This window comes from Myotis daubentonii, chromosome 18 (genome assembly GCF_963259705.1).
Source record: "Myotis daubentonii chromosome 18, mMyoDau2.1, whole genome shotgun sequence".
In the NCBI taxonomy this organism is placed as follows: Eukaryota; Metazoa; Chordata; class Mammalia; order Chiroptera; family Vespertilionidae; genus Myotis; species Myotis daubentonii.
In genome coordinates, this window is record NC_081857.1 from 31,514,385 (window position 1) to 31,540,738 (window position 26,354).

General features: G+C 47.0%; 2 protein-coding genes across 9 annotated transcripts in view; both read left to right on the forward strand.

The window, feature by feature from the left end:
* The window catches only part of TUFT1 (tuftelin 1), a 28,641-nt gene extending 23,830 nt beyond the window's left edge, over positions 1 to 4,811 (forward strand). For all 6 annotated transcript variants that reach the window (XM_059674250.1, XM_059674254.1, XM_059674253.1 and 3 more), the window contains 4 exons: positions 399 to 504; positions 1,450 to 1,533; positions 2,386 to 2,486; positions 3,087 to 4,811. In XM_059674250.1, the coding sequence (XP_059530233.1) occupies positions 399 to 504; positions 1,450 to 1,533; positions 2,386 to 2,486; positions 3,087 to 3,150 (355 nt within the window). In that variant the 3' untranslated portion in view covers positions 3,151 to 4,811. The remainder of the gene's footprint in view (positions 1 to 398; positions 505 to 1,449; positions 1,534 to 2,385; positions 2,487 to 3,086) is intronic.
* A 20,436-nt stretch (positions 4,812 to 25,247) lies between these two features.
* Positions 25,248 to 26,354, forward strand: part of SNX27 (sorting nexin 27) — a 50,875-nt gene continuing 49,768 nt past the window's right edge. Inside the window, exon 1 of one of the 3 annotated variants that reach the window (XM_059673381.1) lies at positions 25,248 to 25,719. In XM_059673381.1, coding sequence (XP_059529364.1) covers positions 25,421 to 25,719 — 299 coding nt within the window. In that variant the 5' untranslated portion in view covers positions 25,248 to 25,420. The remainder of the gene's footprint in view (positions 25,720 to 26,354) is intronic. The other 2 variants (XM_059673383.1, XM_059673382.1) reach the window with 2 other exon arrangements.

Sequence of the window (26,354 nt, forward strand, 5' to 3'; positions counted from 1 at the left end):
ATCCCAGCTCCTGCTTGATTCCTTCCAGGAATGAGGCGCTCACTACACACACAGCTGTCCACTTCTGGCAGCTTTAATGCTGAGAATGTCTTCCTGCCTTTACACAAGAATGGCTTCCTTGGAACACCTATCCACTGGTTCTGGTTTTGCCCTCTAGAACTCTCCAGAATGACTTACCACTTCTCACCTCTCTGCGCCTCAGTTTCCTCATTTGGGCTACAGGATCTCTAGTGACACTGCCAATGTGACGTTCCCCCACCCACTCCTAGGGCAGACCACTGCGGAGTCGGGCAGAGGGAATCACACCAGATGGGAACCCTGAGCCCAGGGCTCTTCCTGGGACTGGGTGGACAAAAGATCTTTCCGCCTTGCCTCAGCCTCCTGCTCTCTATCCCCAGGGCTGCTAACCTGGAAAAGGAAGTGGCTGGGTTGCGGGAGAAGATCCACCACTTGGATGACATGCTGAAGAGCCAGCAGCGGAAGGTCCGGCAAATGATAGAGCAGGTAAGCAGGGCCGGCCCTCCCTGCCGTGGGTTGCCCCCTCTGGAAGTCACTGCGTTGAGTCTAGCCCAGCCGTGGGCAAACTACGGCCCGCGGGCCAGATCCAGCCCGTTTGAAATGAATAAAACTAAAAAAAAAAAAAGACCGTACCCTTTTATGTAATGATGTTTACTTTGAATTTATATTAGTTCACACAAACACTCCATCCATGCTTTTGTTCCGGCCCTCTGGTCCAGTTTAAGAACCCATTGTGGCCCTCGAGTCAAAAAGTTTGCCCACCCCTGGTCTAGCCCCACTTGCCCGCCAAGTCTACGCTTTTATTTATTTATTCTCCTGGGGAGCTTGGCTTAGATTCGTAAGTAATCCATAAAACACATTTCTGCTCCCAACTCACAATAAACTCGCTTATTTGTGTGCGGAGTATCAAACCTGCACCTCATGGCGGCCTTTCTGCTTCCCCCAGCTGAGCGGGAGGGTGGCATACCAGGATATGTCGATTTGCAGAATTGTTTTGTGAACTTAAGAGCCCTACGCGGCCGGGCATGTCTGCTGCACGTCAGCTCCATGAGGGCCAGGCTTTTTCTGCTTTGTTCCCTGCTGTTTCCTGTTGTCTGCAGTGGGGCCTGCCATATAGTAAGCACTCAATACATATTTCTTAAATGAGTAAAGAAGTTGTATTTCCCAAAGGCAAATGGAATGGTTTTGGAATCACCTATTATTTGGGGATGTCAGGATGGTGTTCCCCTCACCGCCCTACCCTACACCTGGGATAACCCAGAGTTTAATATTGACTGAAACGAGGCTTTTATAGAAAAACCAAGCAAGTCACGTGAAGGCCGCAGACTCTGCCTTGGGTCTCTGCTGGCTGCCCTGGCGGCGGGCTGAAGTTCGGTGAGTGTGTCATGAGTCGTTTTGAAATGAGCTCCGGTGTCTCCCACATCTTTGCAGCTCCAGAATTCCAAAGCTGTGATCCAGTCAAAGGACACGAGCATCCAGGAGCTCAAGGAGAAGATGGCCTACCTGGAAGCAGAGGTGCGTGTGCTGGGCAGCCCCAGGGAGGGAGAGGGGCGGGGGGCGGGGTCTTGTCTAGCGGCTGCTCGGAGGCAAGTATCTGGGATGACAGGTTCAGCTGAGTAAGCGATTTCTGAGAACCTTCAGGGAAGCCGTGGTAAGACCTGTCCCCACTCTGAAGAGCTATGTCATCGTGGCACAAGCCCCGCGTCCTGGCAGCACGGAGGCAAGCCCTTCATTCTGCCCGTGGGCTTAGCCGCGGAGCTGACAGCAGAGCGGGGCTTTGAAGGAGGCGGCATTCTCTGGGGGAGTCTCTCCATGGCCAAGGTGATGGGCTCGAGTAGCTAATGAGTGCTCCCGAGTCTGACTTCCGCCTTACCCAGAGCCTCCCCAGTCCATCGACTACCTGAAGGTTGCTTTGCAGCCACCGGGTGAAATTCCCTTGTGGCGGGAGAGATAAAAAGACATCGGAGAGACAGGGTTGTTGATCTTCAGAGAGTTTGCAGTCTAGAGTTATATAATACATTTTTTTAAAAGACCTAAGAATACTTTATGGATTAACATATCAACCAGGGCAAGTAGAGATCTCAACTGACTCCAGGAAATTATATACAGGAAATGTACAGGGAGGAGATACAGGAAATGGTCAGTGTGGCACAGAGCTATTGAGAGAACACTCCTCAGGGAAAGGGGCTGGAGTGATTACTGGAGGACGAGAGCGATCTGGATTGGGTCCCCCTGGGGGTGGTTCCATGGCAGGGGCGGGGGCGACAGCAGCACCAGCACAGAGGTGGAGAGACCAGAACGAGCTGGTTAAGTGATGAGTGGCAAGCCAGAAGCAGGCGAATTCTAACCTCACAACGTGTGGCACAGAATTTAGAGATGCACGACCGGATGGAACACCTGATAGAGAAGCAGGTCAGTCACGCCAACTTCAGCACCCAGACCTGGGCCAAGACCGAGAATCTGGGCAGGTGAGTGGGCGTCGTGGAGTGGGGCCGGGGAGGAAGTGAAGGGAAGGGGGACAGAGCTGTGACAAGCCTGTAGTGCAAAGCAAGGGCAAGGCTCTCTCAAATCCCAGTGTGCTCTCTCAGTCTCTAATCGGACCCATTCTCCACCCAAACCATTTTCTGACCAGGTTAGAATAGAGCTACCAAGACCCCCAGGAGGCCAGCGGACAGCTAATGGAGGTGTCTGAACCCTCTGAAATTGTATGCAAAAATGCGGATGTGTAATATGTGCATATTTCTAGGGAAAGGGCCTTTTTCCCCCTCAAAGGATGCGCAAAAAAGCCCTAGACTTTGAATAAAATCAAGAATCACAGCTATACCCACTTCTCAGTTGTTGAGCTGCCCCCTCTCTCTTCATCACCCCTGCCCCCAGACCACAGTTCCCCTCCCCCCCCCCCAAGTCTTCCCTTAGTTGTCACTGACAGTGACTGTCCCAAAGCATTTGGAACCCAGGAGCTCAGCTGGCGCTGAAGTGTAGGATTCCAGAGACGAATGTAGTGGAAGGGCAGCTCTGTGCGGGGTGGGCAGCAACACTGGACTCAGTGTCTCCCATTTTCTTTTCAGCGTTAGGATAGCCAAGCCCCCCAGCCCTAAGCCCATGCCTCTCATCCGAGTGGTGGAAACATGAGCTGAGGAGGAGGAGGGTGCTGTTGCCGCTGCCTCTCGCCTGTGGAGAAACTCTGGCGCCACCCCTGTTGGCCGTGAGCACTGACTTTGACTTCCTGACGGTTCCCTGGCTGCCCGCAGGGCTTGGGGCGGTGGCCCCGTCTGAGCTCCTGTCCTCGGTTTGCTGGGCGGATAGAGGCTGAGCGCCTCCTCTGGACACTGCAGCCCTTGGCGGACAGGATCCTGCTGGCAGGAGCCAGGGCGGCACCCTATCCCTGTACTTGCTGTTTTTCTCTTAGCAGAGCCTCCCTTCTGTTGTAGACTGGGGCTCAGCTGCCCCGGGCCCTCGGCCAGTCGGGAGAAGTGAAGAGATGACAAGATTTGCCTCAGCTCTGGAAGATGGAGACACAGATGTTGGACAGTGTCCCGGGGGGACCAAGTTCCTCACAAAACACAGCGCAGTTCTTAGCAACAAACTGTTTTTCTACCAGTTCCGCCCTCAGCTCATGCTGACCGGGCCTCCTTCAGCTTCGACTGGCCAGCCTGTCTTTCTGGGGAGAAGGGGATGTACACTCAGGGTGTAGCTTTGAGCAGAGGATTGTGTAGGCCACAGACAGTTCCGTGTGACTTCTCTGCTTCGAAGACTCCCAAAACCTCTTAGGGATTCTCCTAAGATGTGGTACAAGGTACACCTCAGTCATCTTGACTGACTTGGAGCTTAAGATCTATTTTCACTGGGTTATTATCAATCTCAGCGAGACCCTCATTGTATTTATTTTGCTAAGTTATTGGTGTTTTTGCTTATATCTCACAACTGATTCAGTAACTGAGTTCTACAGCCTTCTCTTGCGATGTTTGGATTGGCTCGGCGCTGGGAAAAGTGTTCCCACTGGACTTCATCTCAGAACTACATTGTGATAAATCTTTCTCTTTCCTCTACCAGCTTCTTACCCCTTCCTCCCCAACACCTGATCTCTGCCTCAGGAAGGGAAGTATATTCGCCCTGAGACATCAGGTCTGGATGTATCTTTGGGGGAAGAGGGTGATCAGGACTCTTGGGGAGGAATTGAATTCTTCTCCGAACCCCTCTACACCCCTCTGCTTCCTGTGGGTCTGTTGTCCTCCTGGCTCTGAACGACTCTGCCACTGTAGTGTTTTGTTTAGGGCTGCTCCTGTAGCATCAAGAGGGAGAAAGGCATCAGTGGCACTATAGGGCACAGAAAAATAAAACACAAACGTCTTTAGGTTCTATTTGGTTCAAGACCAGAAGCCTAAGTCTGGGTGTTTCTGGGTGTCGTTCTGGCTTTGTCTATATTGGTGTTCTGGTTTCTTCGTGCAGTTTCTTCATTGGTAAAACCAAGGGTGTAGCCCTGGTTCAGTGGATTGAGTGTCATCCCATGCACCAAGAGGTTGCCGGTTTGATTCCCAGTCAGGGCACATGCCCAAGTGGTGGGCTCGATCCCCAGTGCTTCTGTAGCATCAGTATTTCTATCATCTCTCCCTCTCCTTTCCTCTCTCTCTAAAAAAAAAAATCAATAAAAACATATTTTAAAATAAATAAATAAAACAAACCAGGGGATCAGACTGGTTGATTTCCATGGGCCTTTCCGGTTCTTATCTTTTTTCCTGTGTTATTTTCTTTGTATGGTGAGTTTAATAAATTATGTTCACGTGTCTCTCTGAGCTCCTGGCCTGATTTCTTTTCACTTTCAAGAAGGATGAGGCACTCTCAGTGCCTCTTGAAGACGGCCTTGTTGACCACTTCTGGGAGGTGTGGTCCAGACCTCCCAACCCTGTGGTGTGAGGGCTTGGAGGCATTCAGAGGAGTTAAAATGTCCCTGATAAGCAGCTCCACATCGTGGCCTGAGTCCTCGTTATAAGGGCAACTTTACCTTTGACCCTGCCTGGGGTGGTGGCCTTGTGGGATACTAGGCCAGTGTGCCTTTAATTGGAAAAGCACTGCTCAGAGGCGGAGATCCTGTGATAGGGACTCACCAATCAGCACTGGAGGCAGCTGAGTAACCACGTCTTCTGCGAAATGAAAAGCAGTCTGGCAACTGCTATTTAAGGGTTTAGTTTTTGGCCATCTCTGAGCATCATTCATTTAGTCCAGTGATGGCGAACCTATGACACGCCTGTCAGAGGAGACACGCGAACTCATTTTTTTGGTTGATTTTTCTTTGTTAAATGGCATTTAAACATATAAAATAAATATCAAAAATATAAGTCTTTGTTTTACTATGGTTGCAAATATCAAAAAATTTCTATATGTGACACGGCACCAGAGTTAAGTTAGGGTTTTTCAAAATACTGACACGCCGAGCTCAAAAGGTTCGCCATCACTGATTAGTCCAATGATCTTTTTCTTTCTGCCAAAAAGTAGTTGACTGCAGGGCCCAATGGGGACATAGCTGAATTTACATGAATCTCTGGACCAAAGAAACTGGAAATGCAACCCTCTTCATCCCTGGCCATTTCCTTTCTAGCCCCCTTTCTCCTTCAACTGAAAGAATGTAAATTTTTCTTGGCGCCTTTTTTCCTTTTTCTACTTCCCAGGTAATTCATACCCCAGGTTTCAGAAAGGACTAGAAACCTGATCCAGACCTGGGTTTGTCTTCTGACAGGCCCGGTTCACTTTCTCTAGTAGCCTGGCTTGGCGTGGGCATATCTATCTAGGCTGTGCTTGTTTTCAGAATATGAAGAGGGTGGAAGCAGGGTGGGGTGGCCTCAGGTGCCAAGAGGACTTGTCAGGCTGGAGGGTGGCGGGAATGAGTGACTGTCATACAGGAAGGGGTGGCTCTCGACCTGGGCCTCAGGGCTTGGTGGGATAAACAGAGATCCCAGTTGGAGATAGTTAAGTTCTGGAGACACTCGGAGACTAGAATCCACACTGAGAGTTTCCTTGGATTTAAAAAAAAAAAAAAGTGCCTCTGGTGTGTATTTCCTAGAGTTTAGATCAGTGGTTCTCAACCTTCCTAATGCCGCGACCCTTTAATACAGTTCCTCATGTTGTGGTGACCCCCAATTTCATTGTTACAAACTGAACATAATTAAAACATAGTGATTAATCACAAAAACAATATGTAATTATATATGTGTTTTCCGATGGTCTTAGGCGACCCCTGTGAAAGGGTCGTTTGACCCCCAAAGGGGTCGCGACCCACAGGTTGAGAACCTCTGGTTTAGATGTATCACCACCAAAAGGGGCAGGGGCTTGCCATAGAGGCTAAGGAGGGCCTCTGGGAGGAGTGAGTAGTCGAGGGAAAGGTAGTTTACATCTTGCAAGCTTTCCAATTGGAGATGGAGGAAGGATGGGGACCAGAGGAGAATGAGATAAGGCACAGGGCCCAGGCAGTGTATGAGGACGCGGTTCCTGACTTCAGTGGCCCCTCTATGGCCTTATTAGGCCAACTCTTCTGTGCCTCTTGGACATTCCGTGGAGGGAGATTGAGCCTGGCTCCCTGGGACCTTTGCCATGAAGGCCAGGCTCTCCGAGCCGGGTGCTGAGAGCTGCCCAGACACGCAGCCATCCGCAGCCTCCTGTAAACCTAAACCGGGAGCTCCGGCTCCCGTGGGAAAAGCAGCTCGCCTCCGGAGCTACTGCTCCTGTCCTCCCACCTCTCCTTTGCTCCCTCCCCCGAACAGAAGGATCCCGACAGGGACATGGTACGTCAACCAAAGGGGGCATCGGGACATTTCAGAAACGAACTTTCTGAAGCCAGAAGTGGATTTGCTCCCTTTCATCTCTATTTAGAAAACCTTTCGCTATGAAATGTTCCAAGATTTACTCTGGAAAGATGCTCTGACATGATCATTTGACCCGGGAGGGTAATGCCCCCTGGGGAAGAAAAGGCTGCCTTCCCTCCTTAATCAGCTCTTCAAATTGTGTTGCTGCTATTCGTGGGTCCTCTAATAATCCCTGGGTTCCCCCCGTCTTTCCCCTCCGCTCCTCAGGGCCAAGTGTTGCGGAGCTTGGGCCTGAGCTAGTCCAGGCTCTGACCCAACAGCAGATGTTAGCCTAGGGCCGCTGGCCTCTTTTCCACGCTTCAATTTAGGACTCGAGCTTTGCAAGGAGAAATTGTTTCCTGTCGTCCCTGTCCCAATTCCAAGCACCATGGCCTTGAAACTCAAAGTTGGAGACCCAAACATCCTGTAGCCCCCTCCTTTCTCCAAGGAAAATCCTCATCGAGGCTGAGGCTAAATGAGATGTTTTTGAAAGGTGAGCCATTTCAGCTCCGTGTGCTCTGTGGGTTGGCAGGGAGATCTACTTTGAACTCTAAAAAGTGTGTGGCCTTTCTGCCGGAATCTTCCCCTGGAACCTTCTGGCACCTGGGGTTGAGGGTAGATGGTGGCAAGGTAATTAATTTCCTGGCAGGGTGTTGGTGGCCAAGTCTTACACCGTAGGATCTCAGACAGCTGAGGGCAAGGAAGTCATTCGTCCTCAGGACTTTATCAATTCAGGGCCAATGATACGCCTAGGCCAGCTGTGGGCAAACTACGGCCCGCGGGCCGGATCTGGCCCGTTTGAAATGAATAAAACTAAAAAAAAAAAAGACCGTACCCTTTTATGTAATGATGTTTACTTTGAATTTACATTAGTTCACACAAACACTCCATCCATGCTTTTGTTCCGGCCCTCCGGTCCAGTTTAAGAACCCATTGTGGCCCTCGAGTCAAAAAGTTTGCCCACCCCTGGCCTAGGCCTTGCCTCCCTCCCTCTTGCTAGTGTTCCGGGCCCAAGCTTGCATATGTCTGCAGGAGTTTGGGGACCCTTCTATCTGTATTATGTCTATCTATGTGTGTTTGTGTGTGAACTGGCCAGCTGTATAAAATATATTATTGAGGGGGGAAATTTTTGAAAAACACTGGTGTTTAGGAAAAACTTTTTTTTTTTTAACCCTGTGTGTCTCCTGTTCTTACTACTCACACAGAAACACTTCTGAATATGTGCAGCCTCTTTCTCCGCACCAAGCGATTCTCTGGGACACCAGCTGGGAGTCCTACAGTTTTACTCAATTCTGACCTGGAGATAGTGTCAGACCCCACAGGTTAAGGACTCAGCCCCACAGACTGCCCCCACCCCCAACTTCAGACCCCATTGCAAGGAGAAGGTCGCCAGGTTACCCACTACTTCTGTCCAACTTGGCTACAAGTCGGCGGTTCCCATGCTCCCTCCTTCCTCCGACTTTGATTAATTTGCTAGCGAGGCTCACAGAGCTCAGGGCGACACATTGACCAGCTTATTAAGGGACCTGATCAAGGATACAGGTGGACATCAGATGAAGAGATAAATAAGTGAGGTCTGGGAGGGTCCGGGGTGCAGGAGCTTCACTCCCCGTGGGGTCGGCCTGTGTCACCTTCCCGAAGTGGATGTGTTCACCAACTCGGAAGCTCTCTAACCCTCATGCTGTTGGGGTGTTCGGGAGGCTTCCGCATGTAGGCGTGATCAACGAGTAACTCCGTTTCCAGGCCCTCTCCCTCTCTGGAGGATAGGGGGTGGGGCTGCAAATTCCAAGGCTCTAATCATGGCTTGGTCTTTTTGGTGACCAGCCCCCGTCCAGAGCCCACCCAGAGTCTCCTCAACGAAAGATGCTCCTACTGCCCTATGACTTAAATTACAAGGGTTTTAGGAGCCCTCTGTCAGAAACCAGGGGCAGAGACCGATCTGTAGTTTTTCTGTTATTTCACAACTGGTTTATAGCACAAACCTTGACTAAGTCCTATTCAGTCTCTCTCACTCTCTTCAGTGATTCAGGCTAGAAATTTTTATTTTCTTTTTAATCCTCACCCGAGGATGTTTTTATTGATTTTTTTTTTTTTAAAGAGAAGAAAGAGAAAGGGAGAGAGAGAGAGAAACATCCATTGGTTGCGCTGACCAGGAATCAAACCCATAACCTTTTGCTGTACGAGACGACGCTCTAACCAACTGAGCCAACTGGCCAGGGCTCAGGCTAGAATGTTTAAAGTCATCTCTGACTGTTCTCTTCATTCCTTTGTCCCTTATATCCCGCTTGTCAACATGTCCTAATGTTTCCTCTTTTGAAATCTCTCTCAGACTTGCCCCTTTCCACGTTCTCAGCCTTGTCTTAGACGGCCTTTAAGCTTGGATTACCATGAAGCCAGTCCTCACTGGTTCCTCACCTTCTGGTCTAACCTGCCCCAAATCTACCCTCCTCACTGCTGTCATTTGAATCTTCCCCAAATACTGCTGTCACACTATCCCTTGGGGTTGTTTATCCAGGACAAAGGAAGGCTGAGGGAAAACTTGATAGCAGTCGGCCAAGGAATGGAAATTTGTCCTGTGGAGGGACCAGCAGTTTTACTTGTCTAACTCCAGAGGTCATAATTCAGACCTGGAGGGAGTCAGCTCAGAAAACCAGAATGCCTTGACAATTAGTGTCAACTGGACAGTCGTCAAGTTAGCAAGTTTCCCTATAGACCCCCGTAACAGCCCAATTAGAAAACAACCTAAAATAGAAAATCCGCAGAAATAACCTTTATTTGAAGGTGAATGATCTAAGTGAAGAAAACAACCAGATTTTGTTGAGAAATATGGGAAAACTTCAAGAAGAAAAACTTCCCTGGGTGGCAAAGTTAAAATGGTAAAGATGTCAATTCTTCCTTGATTTATTTTTAGGCTTCATGTAATTACAGTAAAAATCACAATAGAGTCTTTTTAGAATAGGACATAATTATTTTTAAATTCATCTGGAAGAATAAACAGGGAAGATGGCAAAGAAAATTTTGAAGATGGCTAAATTGGCAGCAGGAAAAGACCCCAAAAACATTATCCAGTTATACATCAATTTAACAGATTGGCTAGGCAGAAATAGACCCAATTTCATATAAGCATTTTAAAAGAACAAAAGAAGCATTGCAACTAGTCGGGGGAAATGCATTAGAACAGTTGGCCAAGATGTTAAAAACCAAAACCGAAACCTCTAACCTCAAACTGTACACCTAAATAAATTCTAGGTAAAGTAAATAATACAATTTAACTGTAGAGAAACTAGAAGAAAATACAATTGAATATCTACTCTGAGAGGAGCTCCATTTAGAATTTTAGTATTAAAGGTCATGAAGATATATGTCAACTATATCTCAAAAAATAAAGGTCATGAAGGAAAATATTTTAGTTCATAAAAATGTAAAACTTCTGGGTTAAAACACGAAAGAAGGTCAAGTGAATAAGGATTATTAGTGGTAAATATGAGGAAGAGGCAACATTTTTATTGAAAAAATCAAACAAATTGATAAAAAAATACTAAATTCCTTCTAGATCACGATCAGGGTAAGAGTTTATATTCTTGCTCTGGCTGGTTTGGTTCAGTTGGAAAGTTTGCTGGTTTGATTCCTGGTCAGGGCACATTCCTGGGTTGCGGGTTCAATCCCTGGTTGGGGCCCATGCAGGAGGCAACAGATTGATATTTCTTTCTCTCTTTCTCTCTTTCTCTCTCTCTCTCTCTTCTCTCTCTCTCTCTCTCTCTCTCTCTCTCTCTCTCTCTCTCTCTCTCTCTCTCTCCCTCTCCCTCCTTCTCTCTATAAAATCAGTTTTAAAAGAAAATAGTTCATATGTTTTCACCTACATGTATTTATTAAGCACCTACTCTGTGCAGCAGTAAGCAAAACAAGTGTGATCCTGCCTTCGTAGCCCTTTAGTTAGGTGGGATGATGTGGGTTACAAGTCAGAGAGAATACAACTCCAATTGGCTTAAGCAATAGAGGATCAATTTTACTGGCTCAGATGACAGAAACGTCTAGAGACGCTCTGGGCTCAGGTGAGCCTTCGTAGAGCACTTTGAGGTCTTACCTAAGACCCAGTTTTGTTCCATTTCTTCTCCCTGCACAAGAGGCTGTTGCAGTGCTGGGAATGGTGTAAAATGGGAAACGTGTCCTACAATCGAGCGATGGCTAAGCACTTTTCAGATGCAGCCGTTCTGGAACATTCCGCATTCACTGCAAACGGCCTTTCTGAAGACTATGTCGCATCAGGGGACTGTGCTTAGAATGTTAAGTGAAAAAAGTAGGACGCATAATTTTATGGACACTTATTACAGCTTTGAGAAAGAAAAACTGTTTCTAAAAAGGCTAGAAAGAACTACATCTCTCACACTTGTCAGAATGGCTATTATAAAAAAATCAACAAATGACAAGTGGCGAGGATGTGGAGAAAAGGGAACTGTTGGTGGGAATGTAAATTGGTGCAACCACTGTGGGAAAGAGTTCCTCAAAAAATTAAAATTAGAGCTGTTCCACTTCTGGGTATTTATCCAAAGAAAATGAAAACACTCATTTGCAAAGATATATGCAGCCCTATCATCATTGCAGCGTTACTCACAATAGCCAAGATATGGAAGCAACCTAGGAGTCCATCGACGGATGATTGGATAAAGAAGATGTGGTACATATATACGATGGAATATTATTCATCAATAAAAAAGTGAAATCTTGCCATTTGCAACAACATGGATGGACCTAGATGATATTATGCTAAGTGAAATAAATCAGACATAATAAGACAAATACTGTATGATTTTACTTACATGTGGAATCTAAAAAAAACCCCACAAAAAACCAACACAAACAAACAAAACAGAAACAGACTCCTAGATACAGAGAACAAACTGATGTTTGCCATTAGGGAAGGGACTGGGGGATGGGTGAAAAAGGTGAAGGGGATTAAGAGGTACAAACTCCCAGTTATAAAATAAGTCACGGGGATGTAATTTACAGCATGGGGAATCTAGTCAATAATGTAGTAACTTTACGGTGACAGATGGTTACTAAACTTACCACATCATAAGGTATATAAGTGTAGACACACTATGTTGTATACCTGAAACTAATATAATATTGTATATAATATTGTATGTCAACTATCCATCTATATAAAACCCTAATATGCAAATAGACCGAATGGCGGAACAACTGAACAACCGGTGCCTATGACGTGTGCTGACCACCAGGAGGCACACCCAGAACATGGCGGGCATCGGCTGCAGTGGGATGGTGGAGCAGGTGAGCTGAGGGCGCCAGACCAAGGCAGGGCACCAGTCACTGTCATCTGGGTGAGCTTCTGGTGGTTACTGAAAATTCTTTGCTCCCGTGCACCGTGGTCCCACCTGGTACTCGCTCCTGCTGCCAGCGCCAGCCCTGCTTGCACCCACTGCTGGCTCTGGCCCCAATCGCTCTGCGCCCGCCGTCAGTGGGTGTGAGCAGGGCGGCACTGTCAGTGTGTGGGAGAGGCTGCAGGCAGACAGGGGACCAGGGGCTGTGGCGGGAGGGGCCAGGCAGGGCATGGAGGATGGGCTGAGACCCGCCCCTGTACCTACCGCAGCCCTGCGGCCCACAGTTCCTTTCAAGGTGCACGAATTTGTGCACTGGGCCCCTAGTACTTTAATAAAAAGAATATATTCAATTTTTAAATATACCATAAACTGCTGGGTTACAAAGCCAATGACTGCATTTATGTGAGTCAATAATATTATATTTTACTTTAAAAATAAATAAATAAATACAGCTAACTGTTAACCATGTTAGTGAAGTAGAATTTGTTTGTCTGTTTGTTTTTTGTTACCTTTAGTCTTCATTTCCCAAATTCCCTCTGGTGTTCACTCTTCTCTGTCCAGCAGGGCTGTGCTCCCGCACTGCCTGCTGCTCATGCCGATCATTCCTGTCTTTGTGCGTTTGCTGGTGTTATTTACTTCCCCTGGAATGCCTTCCTCTTTTGACCTATTCATCCACTCAATATGTATTGATAATTGATATACCGGTATTGTGCAGCTTATGGAAGATAATGTATATGAAAGCAGTTTGTAAGATGTTCACAGACGTTAGTGTTATTGTTAGGAGAGAACAAAGAGAAAGAGGAGGAAGAGGGGAAAAAACACACACCGTTATTTGCACAATATTGTGCCAGGTGCTGGGGAGGTCAGGATGGAAAAATAGAGAACAGGGGTTGTGGCCCTCCAGCACTTGCAATCTTGTCAGGTGGGTGGGAGAAAAACCGCCCCGGGGGAGTAGGTGAATGATAATGTGATCATGTAACAGGTGAAATGCTAATACGAGAGAAGCAAATAGCGCTGTCCGAGGAAGTGGGGAGGATGTGGACTTCCAACCGGGCCCTGAGGATTTGGGCAGGTAGGTCCAAGGAACTGGAGATAAATGTAGAATGTGTGGGGGACAGTGAGTCCCGCTGAAGAATCCTACTGGAAAGTGGGGGGAGGCTAAGGGGACTGGGGGACAAATAAGGTGGGCCTTGCCAGGGGTGTCTGGATTCTAACCTTGAAAGCAACAGGTCTCCATTGGAGTTTTTTAAAAATTAGTATGTACATTCCAGAGCGGGCAGGGATCTTCCTTGTTTGTCTTGTTCAACACTGAATCCCTAGTACTTAGAAGAGTGGCGTGTCCCTAGTGTATAGAAGAGTGAAGAGTGATGCCTGGCGCATAGTAGGTGCTTAATAAATATTAGTGAAGGGAAGTTGGAATGAATGAATCATAGGAGTGACATGGTAAACTAGGAAGGCTAATCCAAAAGAGGTGGATGGTGTGGATTGAAAAGGTAAAGGAGGGAGCAAAGAAACAAGTGGATAGACTATGAAGACACCTTAGGTACGAAGTAATGAGGAACTGAGCTGGGTTAATGGCTGCTGACCTGGAAGGAAGGCACTGGTGTGAGTCATTTGGAAAGAACCGAGAGGCCTTTGTGACTGACCAGCTGGATGTAGGAGATGGAAAGGAAAGAATAAACGATAACATCAAAGAAAGTTACTCATGCTTCAGGACTCAGCCTGAATTGCTCTTCCAGGAAGCCTTCCCAGGATTCTCAAGGCCTGCTGTGTGTTTCCTTTCTGAACTCAATTAACACAAATCATCCATTTCACCTGGTTTTAGGATGTAATAGTTGTAACACTATAATCCAGGCTTTGCATATGTTTGTTTCCCTAACTAGATTGTAAGCTTTGAAGTGTCAGGGACATCTCTAGCCCCAGAGTGCCTGGCCCTAGTACTGCCACAAAGTAGATGCTTAGTAAGTCCTCACTGATCTAGTAGAAACCTGTATTCTCCTCTGCTGAAGAAGGTGCTCACTCGTTTCTTTCTTTTTTTTTTTTTTTAAATTGTTTTAATCTACTCAGTTTGTTTCAGAAAGTGAGGAAGAGAGGCAGATCCTGAGTACTAATATCCTCCCCATGTAAGGGTCAATTCCAACTTTTAGCATTGCCTTCAGCAGTAGTTCATTTATTCATTTGTTCTTGTATTTAGTCAGTCATTCAACAAGGGGGGAATAGCGAAGCGTACACCTTAAGGAGTCAGCATGGGCTTTGGATCTTGCTTGTAATCTTAGATCTGTCATTTACTGGCCATGCTGGTTTGGAAAAGTTATTTAATCTCTCTCCTCTTTAATTTCCACATCCATAAAATGAAGGCAATGACGTCTACTTAATAACAACGTTTACTGAGTGCTCACAATGTGCCAGGCGCTATCATCTCATTCCCATTTTACAGATGAGGAAATGGACACATGGGGACAGTAAGGATGCATAGGTAGGACGTGTAGAGCCAGGACCTGGTCATAGGCAACCCAGTCCCTTATTCTCAGTGCTGTGATTTAATAATTCGCATTTTTAGCGTCTGCTGTGTGCCAGACATGCTACATAGGATCCTTACACATAGTTTTGTGTTGATCACTTCCAGCCACATCTGTGGCTGAGAATAAGGGCTCTGGGACTGGATACTCCTAACCAGACCACATTTAGTCAGCCAGTGAACCTGAAAACATGAAGATTTTTAACATTGGCCAAGTGGAGGAATTACTGCACCGCACGTTTCAGCCACAAGAGGGCAGCAGGTCCTCCTTTCCACGTGGCCCCGGAAAGACCAGCAGGCTCTCTCCTCAGGCGTCCCCTGGATCCCTGGAGTTTCCCTGGTGTAAATCACAAACGCACTTCTTTGGCAAAGGGCAGCCAGCCAGGTTGGGGTGAGACCGGGGAGCAGTTCTGCAAATTAAGTCTAGTATCAGAAAGATAAAAGACCAGGACTAAAACGAAATTGGATTCTAAGAAAGTAAATATTTTATGAAAAACTGAAAATATATCCCTGTCCTAGTTTAAGTTGCTGTAAGATGATTTTAAAAACTCATTTGTAAGGCTCCTGTGTTAGACCAGCATTTCCTGGGGTTCTTGCAAAGTTTCAGTTCATTTTGCTCCTGTTTAAGAAGCCCTTACTCAGGAGAGAACTGGTTGTGGAAGTTTCCAGAAAGCTCAGCCAAGCCATACACTATATTTTTTTTTTTTTCTGGAGAAGATGAAATAACCAGAATTGTCACGTGTCTACTGAGCGAAGGGCATCAGCCTGGGCACCTTCCGGGTATAAAAGGAAGGAGAGGAAGCTCAGTGAGGGCGGTAAGGAGGGCTGGGCGCTGGCCTGGCTTATGCTACCATGCTGAGCCCCATTCCCTCCTCTATCAAATATCAGGCTCCGCAGAGTTCTAATCAGCAATCATCACATTTCAGATCATACAATGGCCCAAAGATCCCCAGTGACCTGTCCAAGGGCCTTTTCAGAGACAACCAATCTTGATTCCTTGAAAAGACAGTTCCCATTAGATTACAATCTTACAAAAGACGCAGAACATCCACAGAACAAGAAGGCAAAGATAGGATCTTCACATAGAAACACTCACCACCAAGAAGGCTAGAGCTGCCACTTGTTCTCCCCCACCCCCAGGGCGATGGAGGGATGATGATGGGGCGTAAGCTGCTCACTGCCTCACTCCTCCAGCCTCATTCCTGGACCGCTGCCCCATGGCCAGTGTTTCCCAAACACACCACGTCCTTCCTTCCCTCTCTGCCTTTGCATATGCTGTCCCCTCTGCCTGGAATTCTTTCCCCTGCCTTATCCTTCTAGCACGTTTTTACTCATCCTTCCAAACCCCATGCAAATGACACTGTGTGGTGAAGTCTTTCCCTGGTTCCCCAGACACTCCCCAGAAAATTATTCATCCTTCATCCGTGTTCCCATAGCAGCTGGTACAAAACTTACCACGCTGTAAAACCATTGTTGTTGTTGTTGTTTCCATATATGCCTCTCCCTTCACCCCGACCCAGGAATTCCTAAAGGGCAGGGGCTGAGGATTTATCTCTGTGTCCCCGGTCCTGGCCCAGTGCCTGGCACACGGTGGGTACTCAGTCAATGGCAGCTGAACAGAAATGGATTCCCTTTTCTGGACCCAGCAGGCGGTTTGCAGGTGACTGACCAGGGTCACTGAACAAAAGAAAATCATTTCTGGAGGGAGCCCTCGTACCAGGAGCTCAATGCGGACGCCTGGTTGCTAACATTCCGTGTTTGTGCGCTGGAGGCCATGCATCATTCTCGCTGGACGCCAGTTGCCTAGAATCTATTTTAATTACACATCACAGGTAAGGAGGGGCCTTCTGATAGTGTGATTAACCTCTGGGATGTGAATTTAAGGGAGTGGTGGATGCTCCGTGTTAAAAGATCTTCATAATCTATGATATTTTTTGGAAGAGACTGGAGTGAGTAGGTTACATATGAATAGAGACCTTTGATTTCAAGTTTACATGATAGAACTCAGCTCTGGGCACCAGACATGGGGTGGGGGTGAGGACTTTGGTCGATTCAGGTGGGATTACCTGGCCCAGCCGTGCAGGAGTGCTGGGGCTGGATACAGAGTTGTCACTTCTCTGCACAGCTCCTCACAGCTTCGCCTCATTTGCGAACATCTGCGAGATCAGTAAATATTAGTACATATGTGTTGGCAGTAAATAGATTCTGCAAGAGCTGCCAACACCCACTGGTGCTCGTGCTCCTCTCTGGATCCGAGTCTCCTCTCTGCCTCCTTGTCCCCAAGGCTCTTGGTATGGATGCGGGGAGAGCCAGCTATAGAAGGAGGACTAGGAAACGAAGGACGACAGCTGCACGTAACCTCCAAGGGGACAGTCCGTGGGGTGGCAGCTGATTCTATTCTGCTCAGGGGGTTTCCTTGCAGGGCATTTTTGGGGGCGGAAAGTCTTGCTCTGCGATTCAGTGAAAACAGTCATGGTTTAAGGAGAAAGGGAGAAATGGAACATGACAGGGAAAGAAGTGATTGATGAGGCTGGGAAAGGGTTACCACCCACTAATTAAAACAGACAAAAGTCCAACATTACAGTTAGTAGTGAGAACCATGAATTTATATTGTACGTTGTCAAGTTTAGAACAATTCCTTTTCTCTATATCTTAAATAGCTTCAGTTTTATTAAAAAAATTTTTTGGGGGTGATAAAATGTACATATAACACAGTGGTTCTCAACCTTCCTAATGCCGTGACCTTTTAATACAGTTCCCCATGTTGTGATGACCCCCAATTTCATTGTTACAAATTGAACATAATGAAAGCATAGTGATTAATCACAAAAACAATATGTAATTCTATATGTGTTTTCCGATGGTCTTAGGCGACCCCTGTGAAAGGGTCGTTCAACCTCCAAAGGGGTCGCGACCCACAGGTTGAGAACCGCTGGTATAACATAAAGCCATTTTAACCAGTTTTGATTGTACAATTCTGTGGCATTCTGTACATTCATATTGTTGTGTGACCATCACCACCAACCATCTCCATAACTTTTTCATCTTCCCCAACTGAAACTCCACACCCATTAAACAACAACTACCCATTTCCTCCTCTTCCCAGCTCCTGGCAACCACCATTCTACTTTGGGTATGAATTTGACTACTCTAGGAATCTCATATAAGAATAATCATACAATATTTGTCCTCCGGTGACTGGCTGATTTCACTTAACATAATGTCTCTTCAAGGTTCATCTATGTTGTAGCATTGCCTCACTGTTGTTTAATGAAACTATTTTCATAAGTGTGCCCTGCAGAAATATTATTTCTTGAAGTATCTCCATAGATAGATGAAGTAGGTGTCACCATCTCTAGGTTGCAGCTGGAGAAACCAAGTTGAAGAGAAGATAAGTGCATCAGATACAATTGGCTGCTTAATCCAAATTTATCCTCCTCGTACTCCCTTCCTCCCATCCTCTTTCTTTTGGCAGAGCCCGTTCTGTTCTTGATTCACTGGCCAGCTATGCACACAGGCAAGTGGCTACTCTTCGCCCCAGGATATACCTCGATTAGTTTGAATCAACCATAGTCATTTCAGTTCCTTTGCCAATGACTGGTGTAGAAGATCAGCAGGTGATAAACTTTTGGCCCACAAGGCATGAAAGTTGACGCAAGGCTTCCAAAGAGGGTTTCTTTACTTTTACGAATAGACGCAAGAAGCAGCTTGCTATTTGCTGTTTTTCAATGTGGTGGCCATGTGTGTAGGTGATGCCTGGTGCTCAGCAGCCACTTTGCCACCATGAGAGGAATGAGCCAGACAATACACTGAAGATGGCAGAGGAGAGAGATGGAAGGAATCTGGATCCTTTATGATATGAATGAATGGATGAATTAACCAACTCTGGAATACCCACTGTGAATCTTGCTATTTATGTGAGATCATAAATTTCCTTTTGTTTATTTTTTAAAAATATATATTTTTATTGACTTCAGAGAGGGAGTGCAGGAGAGAGAGAGAGAGAGAGAGAGAGAGAGAGAGAGAGAGAGAGAGAAAGATATCAATGATGAGAGAGAATTATTGATCGGCTGCCTCCTGCATGCTCCCTAATGGGGATTGAGCCCGCAACCCTGGCATGTGCCCTTGACTGGAATTGAGCTGGGACCCTTCAGTCCGAAGGCCAATGCTCTATCCACTAAACCAAACCAGCCAGGGCAAATTTCCTTATTGTTTAAAACACTTTTGAGTTTTCTGTACTTGCAGCCAAAAGCACACTAAACACACATTAAGAATTAAAACTAAACAGGAACTAATGCAGAGGGCCCAAGTCTCACACCTTTTCCCACTGGATAATGCTAACGATGCAGAAGACATTATTTTGTTATGAGATCGCCCAAACCACAGCGTTATTTCTCAACTGCTGACTCTGGGAGTTGATTTCTAGGACAAGAAAACAGAGGTTGATTTTGACAAAAAGGAGGGAGGCCTGAAGAAAATGAAGAGACATAGCTCACAGAGGGACAATTGCCTAGGGAGTCACCAGTGGAAGGGTGGTGAACATTGTCGGTTGGGAATGGCCCTCTGAAACATGACAGTCAGGTGTGGTGAAAGGGAATGACAGAAAGAAAGTCAGCCAGTGTAGCTGTAAGAGCTTTCTCCCCAGTGGGAAACCCAGCCAACCTCAGTGAAGTCGTGTGTCGTCAAGTAGAAGACAAGGGCATGACATGGTGACCAGAAAAAGGGCTTTGAGATTCTACAACTGCAGAAGGCTGATAGAGAACTAACATAATGATAATCGCACACTAAGCAGCTACGAAAGAATTCCCTGTTTTTGCTTAAGCTAGTTTATGTCACTTGCAACTAAAGGAATCTTGACTAATAAATCCTCTCTAGTCTCTAGGGACTATCCACTCTTGCAAATCAGTTACTCGATTTACTAAAAGAGTAATTTTTCATGTGGTCTTCATGGGAGAAGTGCAAAAAGGTAATGAAGAGGAAAGAGGAGTCAGAATTAGGGCAACAGCCTAAAAAAGCCCCCCCCCCTTTTTTTTGGTTTTCTTCAATCCCCAAATCCGCAGGCAAGGGCATGCCGTATTGCCTCACACAAGCCGTTTAATTGTTCTTAGAGGATTGAGTTCAGGCAAATGATCTGCGGAGTGACCTTTGACAAGTCATTGTTCCTCCCTGGGTTCTATTTCTTTTCTTGCAGGGTGTGTGGAGGGGGCCATTTCTTTATCAGCACAACGAGGGAATAGGGTTGGATGTGATATTTATTTAATAAATGATTAATAAAAGCTGTGTGCTTAACATTCTGTTAGGTGTTTTCCACATATTACTCATTTGATCCCTACCATGTCCCTACGCAGCAGGTGATATTAGCCACCTTATGGTCCTTTTCTGGACTAACATTCTATTGACACTTGTTGAGCTCCTTCTCTTGTGCCTGCAATACACTCTGAGGGCACAAGTCACATGTGGCAAATTCCTTGTTTTCAAGGGGCTTATGATCAGATTGCAAAAGTAAAACTATTCGACTGTTATGGTCTAAATTGAGTGGCACTGACCATAAATGCAAGAGGAGTTACTACATTCGTTATCTACTGCTATGTAACAAACTACTACAATTTTTTTATATATATATTTTATTGATTTTTTTACAGAGAAGGGAGAGGGATAGAGAGTTAGGAAAATCGATGAGAGAGAAACATTGATCAGCTGCCTCCTGCACACTCCCTACTGGGGATGTGCCCGCAACCCAGGTACATGCCCTTGACCAGAATCGAACCTGGGACCCTTCAGTCCGCAGGCCGACGCTCTCTCCACTGAGCCAAACCGGTTAGGGCACTACTACAAATTTATTAGCTTAAAACAACACACATTGATTTGCTCACAGTGTCTGTGAGTCAGGAGTCTGGGCTCAGTTTAGCGGGGCCGTCTGCAGGGTCTCAACACCATCCCTAACAAGGTGTTGACTGGTCTGTGTTCCTTAGTGCAGCCCAGTATCCTCCTTCAAGCTCATGTAGTTTTTGGCAGAATTTCTTGCAGGTATAGGACCGAGGGTCTAACTTTCTTGCTGTCAGGTGGGGGCAAATCTCAGTTCCCGGAGGCTCCTACAGTTCCCTACCGTGGGCCTTCTCTGTAGACGGTTCACGGCAATGCAGTTTTCTTCCTCAAGGTCAATTGGGGACTCTCTTGCTCCAGTCTCCTAAGGACTGTAACGCAATGCAACTGTAATCATGTGAGTGACACATCATCACCTTTGCCATATCCTATTGCCAAGAAGCAAGTCACAGGTCTTGCCCAAACTCAAGGGGAGGGGATGACACATGACTTGCCTGGGGGGTGAAGGGCGCTACAGGAAGGTGTGTATTTGCCGAAGGAATTTAGAAAACAGAACTGTCAGAGTAAACTGGAATCCTCAGGGGAGGCTTTATAGAGAGACTTTTTAAGCTGGAGTTTGAAGAATGAGTAGAATTTAGACCAGCCAAGGGTGAACAAGAAGAGGCAGGACAAGAACCAAAGGACATATGAGCAGGTGGGACTCTCACCTAAATATTTCCTACACAAAAAGCTAATTGAAACCTGCTGACTTCTTACATCACAAAGGGTAGGAGAAACTTTTTTTTTTTTTTTTTTTAACTAAAAGGAAGCTGTACTGTGAAGAAAGTCCTGGCCTTGATATCAGAAGATTTGGGTCCAAGGTTTAGCTCTGCTATGAACTGGCAGTGTGCTTGGGGCCTGCTGGTTATCTGAGCCTCGCTTCTTGTGAATGCTCCTACTTCCGTGTCATTGTGAGGACGAAACAAGCTCTTGGATGGGAAGTACTCTGCATGCTGTCCAGGTCCTATTTCCAAAAGCAGCTTTATCACCTTCCAAGACCCCACCCCCCAACTCTCTCTGGTCTCCAGCTCTCTGCCTCCTCTCTTTCCCCTGGCCCTCTTCCTCATAAAGTCTCCTTAATGAGGGAAGGGGCACATTCTCTGGGTTCTGGCCTTGGCACTCGTCTCATTTCACCACAGGCTCTGCCTTGGGATGCTTATTCCCCACCACCTATAACCCAGAGCCCATGGCTTTCAAATCTATGCTCTGGCCCAGAGCCCTTTCCATTATGTGTCCAACCAATTGCTGAGCGATTTCTCTTGGGTCTCCTGCAGGCCTCAACTCCAACATACCCCAAACTGAACTCATTATCTTCCCAGCAAACCTCTTCCTCTTCCTTTCCATGCCCGGTCTTGGGGAAATCGCACCAAGTCGGGAATTTTATGACATTCTTTCCTCCCCGCCTTCATGCCTGAGATCTAAGTGACTAAATCCTCTCTCTCCAACACCACTGCCCCAGTTTGAATTTCATCAGTTCTCACCTGAATCAGTGCGACTTCTTAACTGATCTACCTCATTTTGTTCTCCAAACTTTCTGCAGCACAAATTAGATAATACGGCTGCTCTGCTTAAAAGCATTCAGGGCCGCCTAAATACTTAGGGATGAAATTCAAACTCCTAGGCATGACACTCAATACGGAAGCCGTCCCAGATCTGATTCTTGCCCACCTCCTCCCACCCAAGATGCTCCAGTCCTACTGAACTGCTTCCTGTTTCCACACTACATCACATTCGTCCAAATCTCTGTGTGAACACACCGTTCCCCTCGTCAGAAATGCCTTCCACCACTGTCCTTCTCTGCCTTCCTAACTCTTCCCATCCATGATTCGCTGCTTCACTTTGAAGGCCCCTGCTCTTGTGCACCCCTAGCTCAGCTCTCATTATTCAGGAGTGCCAAGGTCTCCATTATAGTTGTCCTTTTTTTCTGCTGTCTTGCTAGACTGTGAGTTCTCAAGAGCAGTAATGATGGCTTATTTTATTTTCTGATGCTGATGCTCCGATCACCTTTTCCTCCAATCTGACCCTTTCTAAGTATTTTTTTTATATTTTTTGAACAGGCAACACATTCATCTGTCCAAAAATTCAGAAATTACAGAAAGGAAAAGTCTCCCTCCTACCCCTGGCCCCATCTCTGCTGTCCGGTTCTCCTCCCCAGAGGCCAAGTTGTCAGTTTCGTGTGAATACTTCCAGAGATACAAACATATCTATGGTCCCCCTTTCATACCAAGATGGTATATGTCCCCCTGATTGTGCTGCGCCTCTTTTCCACTTACTTATGTACAGTATCCTTGTGGCCATGCCATTTCAGTACATAAACAACTTCCTTATTCTTTATTTAGTTACTCGGTTTTTTATTGTGGGTGTATCATAATTCAATCAATGAACGTCAGGTTATTTCCAATCTTCTGTGGACACAAACAATACTGCAATTACTAACATCACAAAATGTCATTTCGCACATGTTCAGGTGTGAGAGTAGAATGAACTCCTAGAAGTGGAATCCCTAGATCAAGGAGTACATGCCTTCACATATTGCCATACTGCCCTTCATGGAGTTAGTAGATATCATCGTATTGATCTTTGTATTCCTAGTCACTATTACAGAGCCTAGAACAGAGTAGGCATTCAGTACTTTTTTGTCAAATAAACAAATGAAAAAAAAAATAGTTCTTTTAGTGGAAGCTCCTTTTTTCTTTTTTCTGATGCTTTGCGTTCGTGGAGATGTTTCTTCCCATCCAGCACTCAGGTCAAACCGAATGATACTACATGATCAACCCAAATGCCATTATTATTTAAATTCTTGTCCATATTGTGTAACTAATCAAGACCCTTCTTAATTAGCTTGGTTATGAGGTCACAATTTTTATGTTCTAATATAACAAATTTGAATCCTCATATTTTGTGAGGTATCTTAATTATTTTTACTGGATTTTTATTTTTCTTCCTCTGAGCAATTCCTGGAAACCCTTACATAATTCATAAATTATTTCAGGGGGCTGCTTGTGGCTTTTATCAGTCATCAGGCCTCTGTAAGTTAACTTCGACTGTCTTTTAACTATGTGTCCCTGTTGCTGCTCCTGCATCCATTGCTTATTAGCTGTGTCACCGCTCTATTCCTGGCTATTCATCTATAATATAGGGACATTATTGGTTTGTGAGGATTAACTGAGATTATAGATAATCTTAGCAGTGTTTGGCACATAGTAATGTTGAGAGAGACAGTCCTTGGTGGGTTTTTAATGCTTCTACTCATCTTCCTGGGAATGCCAAGAATGCAAGGCTCCTCTTTGCTAGGGCTGTGTTTATAGTGAGTGACTCTGAGGGATGAAATAATGTCTTCCTCCAGGACAAGGAACAGGTTTACTTACTGCTTCCGATTAAATGGTGGGCTCCCCATGCCCAGTGTTCCTCAGCCATGATGGAAATCCACCAAGAGCAAAGCTTTCATCTGAGCCCGTGAGACTTGGGGGACAAGAGGAATTGACACAAACATGCTGAAGCTCATGTTGCTTCTTGTTTTGAGTCCTTTGTCTCTTACCTAAGAATCTTGTGTCTTTTATCAACATCCATGAAACAGTAACAGACTAACCTATTAGCCTTCCAATAGGTAAAATCAAATACCAGACTTGAGAATTAAATGCTGAAGATATTTACATTATTTTTGCTCTTGCTCTTCTAACTTGCTTTTCCTAGGCATTCTGCACAATATTTGTAAGTTTGTGTTTGGGAAGGTAGCCAAAATACATCAATTGCTGCCATTTGCAAATAATTCTACTGTACTGTTGGGGGAAACAAAATGAATTAGAAATAAAGGTGAATTTGAAATCATTCCTCAATTGAAATTACTTAGCCACACTAATATTCAGTTTTAAATCAGTAAGGCCATAGTTTCCCCTCTCTATATATATATTTCTGTATAGTCGGGGTCTTATCTTTAAAAGAAAATGTTTTTATTAATTGTTAGAGAGGAAGGAAGAGGGCGAGGAAAGAGAGAAACATGGATGAGAGAGAAACATCAATCTCAATTGGCTGTCTCCTGCATGCCCCCTGCTGGGGATGGAGCCTGCAAACAGGGCATGTGTCATGACCTGAGTCCAACTCACCACCTCTGGGTGCATGGGCCCACGCTCCACCACTGAGCCACACAGGCTGGGCTGGGGCCTACTTTTTATGTAGTTGCAATACAGGAAAAGTTGCACAAATATAACTGGGCCTTAGTTCCTGTTACTTAATAGCTGGATGACTTTGAGCACTCTAGGGTTCAGTTTCCTAGTATGTGAAATACAGAAGCTAATTCATGATCCCATAGTCTCAAGAGGTTGTTGGCGCCATGGAATAAAACGATGTATGTGACCACCTGTGCAAATGAGTTGTTATAACTTAAGACTGTATTGAGTACAAACGTTAACTCGCCCTAATATTATTGGCTTAGAGCCTATGAAATAAGAAGAAGAAGAAGAAGAAAAAAGACATCAACAGTTGAATCAGTCTGCCACACACTCGCTATCCAACAGATGAAACGCCTAAGAGCATAAAAGGAAAACTACAGCTCCCAGCAGGCCTTGCTCCCGACTGCGTCATATAACCTCAACTCCCGCAGGGCCCAGCACCCTCTCAGTCCCCACGGCCCATAAACTACATCTCCCAGGAGGCTCCACAGTGCACGACGTCCTTCTTCCCTCGCCTCGTGTCGTCCCTCACCCCGGCCTGCAGCTCGGGGCCCACGGGGGTCCCGCGGTCGGCAGCGAGCGCGCGGGGGGTCGCGCGGCTGCGGAGCGGCGCGAGCGCGCGCGGGAGGGAGTGGAGGCGTCGGGGGGCGGGGATACGGCTCGCTGGCTCGCAAGATGGCGGACGAGGACGGGGAAGGGATTCACCCCGCAGCCCCTCACCGGAACGGAGGCGGCGGTGGGGGTTCAGGGCTCCACTGCGCCGGGAACGGCGGAGGCAGCGGCCCGCGGGTCGTGCGCATCGTCAAGTCCGAGTCCGGCTACGGCTTCAACGTGCGGGGCCAAGTGAGCGAGGGCGGGCAGCTGCGGAGCATCAACGGGGAGCTGTACGCGCCGCTGCAGCATGTGAGCGCCGTGCTGCCCGGGGGGGCGGCCGATCGCGCCGGGGTGCGCAAGGGGGACCGCATTCTGGAGGTGTGAGTATCCGGGCTGCCCGCCGCCCCACCCCGCCCCAGACCCTCCGCTAGTCCGCGCATCTCCCCTCGACCCCTGTCACCCTCGGGCCGAACCTCCACCCTCCCCTGACCCGCCCCCGGGACCCCGGGCCTCGCACCTCCCCGGGGTTGGTTCCGAACCACACCCCTGCTTTTCGCGACCCCCCCCCCCCCCCCACACACACACCTGGCTCCCTTCGGTCTTCAGTCTCAGCCCCTGCGCCCTGCCCGCTGTTACCCCCGCCCCCATTCCTTCGGCTTCGCGTCTGCCCCTCTGCCTTCCCCGGGGGCACGTTGCTCGCTGCTCCTCGCCGCCCCGCGCTGTGCTCGTAACGAACCCCTCTGGCTGCTCGCCGGCCGCAGCTCCTCCTCTGACCCCGCCGCTGTGTGTGCTCCCCAAGTTCTCACCCGCGGCGTCAGAGTTTGTTGCTCTCCACACTCCCGGCAGCCCCGGAGCGCCGTCCCCGCTGCCCTCCGGCCCAAGTGGGGAGAACCTCGGTCTTCTACTTTTCCTCCGGAATCCTCCTCGCTCCGCCCCCGACTCCTTTTTCTTTCCTTAGTCCCCTCTCCTTAGGGCTAAGCACCCCTACCTACCTATGTTCCTGTCCTGCGGTGTG